At 35.0% G+C, this 4,026-nt stretch overlaps 1 protein-coding gene across 1 annotated transcript; it reads right to left on the bottom strand.

Annotated features, from left to right (window-relative positions):
- Window positions 1-573: 573 nt before the first annotated feature.
- On the bottom strand, window positions 574-1,349 carry LOC120199368 (uncharacterized protein At4g22758-like). Its single transcript, XM_039200470.1, has 2 exons — window positions 844-1,349; window positions 574-755 (listed from the first exon to the last, which is right to left on the bottom strand). Exons 1-2 carry the CDS (start codon window positions 1,229-1,231, stop codon window positions 598-600), a joined length of 546 nt encoding a protein of 181 aa, XP_039056401.1. The 5' UTR covers window positions 1,232-1,349; the 3' UTR covers window positions 574-597.
- Between the last annotated feature and the right edge of the window lie 2,677 nt (window positions 1,350-4,026).

Genomic DNA, 4,026 nt, shown 5'->3' with positions numbered 1-4,026 from the left:
CAAGTCCAAAATCATTTTTTCCTTAGTTTGTTATATCAAAATAGGTTCAACAGAAAACAACTATCCTACCATATATAAGGCCGATTATATAAATATACATGTATATAAATAAATGGTTAAATATATATGAAATATATGAATAAAAATTAAATATGTTGATAAATTAAAATAGTTATGTATTTTTAAATTAAATTAAATGAAGTCAATGAAATTAATAAACGAAATTAAGTCATGAAAAAAATATTTAGAAAGATATGAATGATTTTTTAAAAATAAAAAGTGAACCGAACATTATTATTTTATTAGAAAAACCTTATCAAGAAATCGGTTTTTTTATCATTGTGAAAATAAATGTTGATGCCAATTTTTTAAATGATTTTTGTTATTTTGAAGATTTAGATATAATAAAATCCGCAAATCACATTAATCAAATGAGATGGTCATTAAAATACTGAAAACTGGGGGTAAAGAACAGACGAATCAACAAATTGAATTGGTTTTTATAATTTTTCTTAATTTTTTATTCAATTATTGTTGAACAGAAAATCAGAAACTGATGGTGTGAAGCATGGATATTTAGAATATTGGTGGAAAGTTTTAGAGCAACAAGTCGACAAGTTTTGTAAGAAAAAACAGAGGCTCCGATGCCAACTTTGGCTTTTCCGATGAAGTATCGGCCGCAGATGGCCGCTGCTTCAAACACAAAAAGAAATTCCTGGACCCCAAATTTTTCACTTTCTCCCCTGCATTTAAACCTGCCCATATTTAACATGATATTCAATGAATTGATTATGATTATCACAATTACAAAGTATTGATCAAAAAAGAATTACTACTACTTACTTTCCAGGCTGAACTGCGAATAATGAAGCTGAAAGAAGTTAGGATCAGTTTCCTCTAACAAAGGCCTTCTTTGCTCTTTCACGTAAATTTCTATAGCAGCTTTGATCAAATCCTTCACTGTATTATCCGATGACATAATCACATGCACTGCCCCCAAGCTGCTCTCTATGTTTACATTCACCAGCAACTTCGTCAACCTCTGGTATATTCCATCCGGAAACCTCGGAGACGGGAAGGTTGCCGACCTCGCCCGGACCGCCACAAGGCCTCCTCGCCGTTGAATGATGTCCAAATTTTGCTCTGGTGGAAATGTCTGTAGTGTTCGGTCGAAGGTTGAAAGAACCCTCACGGAGCTAAGTCTCCGGCTACCTGGAACACGAGGAATCATGGCGAGATCGCAGTTAAATGATAAAAAGAATAAACAAGAAGGTTTTCCTTTGTCGTATGAATTATTTATTTTGGTGGAAAATATTGGAGTTTTGAAAGGTTTTGGATTTTTGCAACATAAAATCCAAGTGCGAAATTTCCAGGAAATTGTCTACTTTTGTGGGACTGCATGTTTGTACGTTACCTGGAAGCAGATTTTAAGCTAAATTTGCGTGGCTCTATTAGGGGGAAGACATGAACAACATGCAAAGAAATTGTAAATACACAATTACCAATAAATTTGTGGTGTTATGAGAAAATTAGCCCTAATATTTATACAAATACTCATTTTATTTCCTAATGTTTTTTTTGTTAAAATAACCCTTATTGGATGAAAACTATTAGTTAAAAAAATATCAATTCATGTTGCTAACGTATCATTTTCACATGTATTTTTAATTGTTGACATTGAACATATTATGTCACTGGAAGTGATGATGTGACATGTAGCATATCAGTTAAATTGATATGTCATTCGAAATGATAATGTGACACGTGACATATCACTTAAATCGATGATGTAGTTCAGGCTCTTACTCTGTTAAGTCGGGCTACAACTGGTTGAAGATTCAAAACAGCCCGACATTGATTGCGGAAGGCATCTGGAATGCTGTGGCTAAGGCAAATGTCCTCCCAAAAATTAGAATCTTTGGCTGGAGACTTTGTCACGAAGCTATTCCATCGGGGGAAAAACTCAAACAAGCTAATCTTGGGGATGGTATTTGTCAACTATGTAATGCAGATCTTGAGTCGGCTTTGCATACGATTAAAAATGGTTGTCCTTTGTTCCCATATGTAATGGGGTAAGGGGGAGGTAAGATAGTAGGCTGCCCCCAACACTAGGTTGAGAGCAGCTTCCGTAGGAGACCTCCAAATTATGAAATGCCCTCCATGGGACTCGATCCCACGACCTCAAGGTTAAGAACCTTGTGCTCTACCAACACTAGGTTGCATGCGATTAAAGACTGCCCTAAATCGAAGACGATTCTTTTGCTGTCAAGCCTCCCTCAAGATATTGTGGACTGGGAAGGAAGTTCCTGCCTCGAATGGATAACGCACGTTCAGTCCAAGTTAGACCGAGAAGGGTTTGATATGTTCCTCACCTTATTATGGAATATTTGGAATCGCAGGAACAAATGGATTCACGATGCGGAGCTCCAATCGGACAGAGTCGTTATATCTAAAGCTTGGAACCTACTTGGGGATTTTAAGTAGGCTTTTAAACCGTTCGGTTGCACAAGTGGAGAAACCCCTCCTCGCAGACTTCGTAAGTGGAGTAAGTCGGAGCCAGGTATGATCAACATTAATGTGGACGGAGCGTTTAGTAATGAGTCGCACTTAGCTGCGGTTGGAGTTGTGGCCCGAGACTCACACGGCATGGTCCTTGGGGGGAATGGCTATGAAGATTGACCCTCCCTTTATGGCCAAATCCACCGAAGTTGCGGCGTTCACTCAGGGTATTCGCTTAGCTACTGAGAACGGGTGGAGCAATGTGATTATCGAAGGCGATGCCATCTTGGTCGTGTACAAGTTGTCTAATCAAAACAAGAACAAGACCCAGGACATAACTACAGTTGGATTGTTGCTCAATGAGGCTAGATCACTTCTTGTTGAATTTCCTTCCCTAAAGGTGCACTATGTTAGTAGGGAAGCGAATAGAGTTGCTCACACTTTAGCTCAATGGGCCTTATCGAACCACAATCCAATCTGGTTTTTCCTGGACGAACCAGATTGTATTAAGCAACTTGTCATTGATGATGCTATTGGAACATAAGTTATTCTTCCTTCAAAAAAAAATGATGTTTGTGGCATTTTCTATGATACCTAAGTTGATGATGTGATGAAGTGATAATGTAACATGTTCTATATCACCAATTAAACACATATGAAAATATCGTATCAAAAAAATACGTTAATCATTTGTCAATTAATGATTTTTATCCAACAAAGATATGATATTTTCATAAAAAAATAAAACGTTGAGAATTAAAATACTCTAGGAAAAAAATAATAAAGACTAAAGACATTATTTATATAAATTTTATGTGCTAGATTTATCTTATACGAATAAATCATAGGATCATGGTTGAAAATAGGGGTGTATTTTATTTGGTTCGGCGATTTTTGATTGTTCATTATTTTTCAAACTCAATCTAAAAAACAATTTTAAAGCTTAAATCAAGTGTAAATATATAAATTTAAATTTATAAAAAAATTGTTAACTTTTATATTTTATTTATTTAAATTTATATTATAATAAATTTATCTTTTGTTTTTTTAATTCGTTTTAATTCGATTCAAATGGTTTCCAAAAATCAAAATCAAATTGCATATATTTTTTTAAATCAAACTGAAACTGAACTGTAAATTAAAAACTCAAACTGAATCAAACTGAATAATCTAATTCGAATCAATTTTTCGGTTTTTTAGATTCCGTTCCTCAATCCAATTTGTGTATGCGCAAAGGCAAGTGAATTGGTCAGAGATTGCTACATTGGGAGGCAGATGAAATGAATGGAGTGTGGACAGTTTCTGAAACTGGTTGCAGCAACCTCGTTTTTGCAGACAGTTAACGGATGAATAGGAAATAATAACTTGTTGGATTCTTATTGTTTGTTTGTAGACATTAGCATGGCATGTTGAACAAGAACAGTGTATCTAATAATATATGTATTAGTTAAGACTTAGAAATGGGCCTAACTTTCTCTCTTCTTTTAAATAGAAAATACATGCATATGCTCTCCTTACTTGAGCCTA

This window comes from Hibiscus syriacus, unplaced genomic scaffold (assembly GCF_006381635.1).
Source record: "Hibiscus syriacus cultivar Baekdansim isolate YM2019G1 unplaced genomic scaffold, ASM638163v2 tig00005411_pilon, whole genome shotgun sequence".
Taxonomy (NCBI): domain Eukaryota; kingdom Viridiplantae; phylum Streptophyta; class Magnoliopsida; order Malvales; family Malvaceae; genus Hibiscus; species Hibiscus syriacus.
Note: the sequence above shows the minus strand (reverse complement) of the source record. Positions and strands in the feature narration are given on the sequence as shown.

Excerpts from the sequence above, each read along its gene's own strand:
- LOC120199368 (XM_039200470.1), bottom strand. The coding sequence starts at position 1,231 with ATGATTCCTCGTGTTCCAGGTAGCCGGAGACTTAGCTCCGTGAGGGTT. Across the intron at positions 756-843 it reads TTCGCAGTTCAGCCTGGAAA|GTTTAAATGCAGGGGAGAAA; the intron begins GTAAGTAGTAGT and ends AAATATGGGCAG.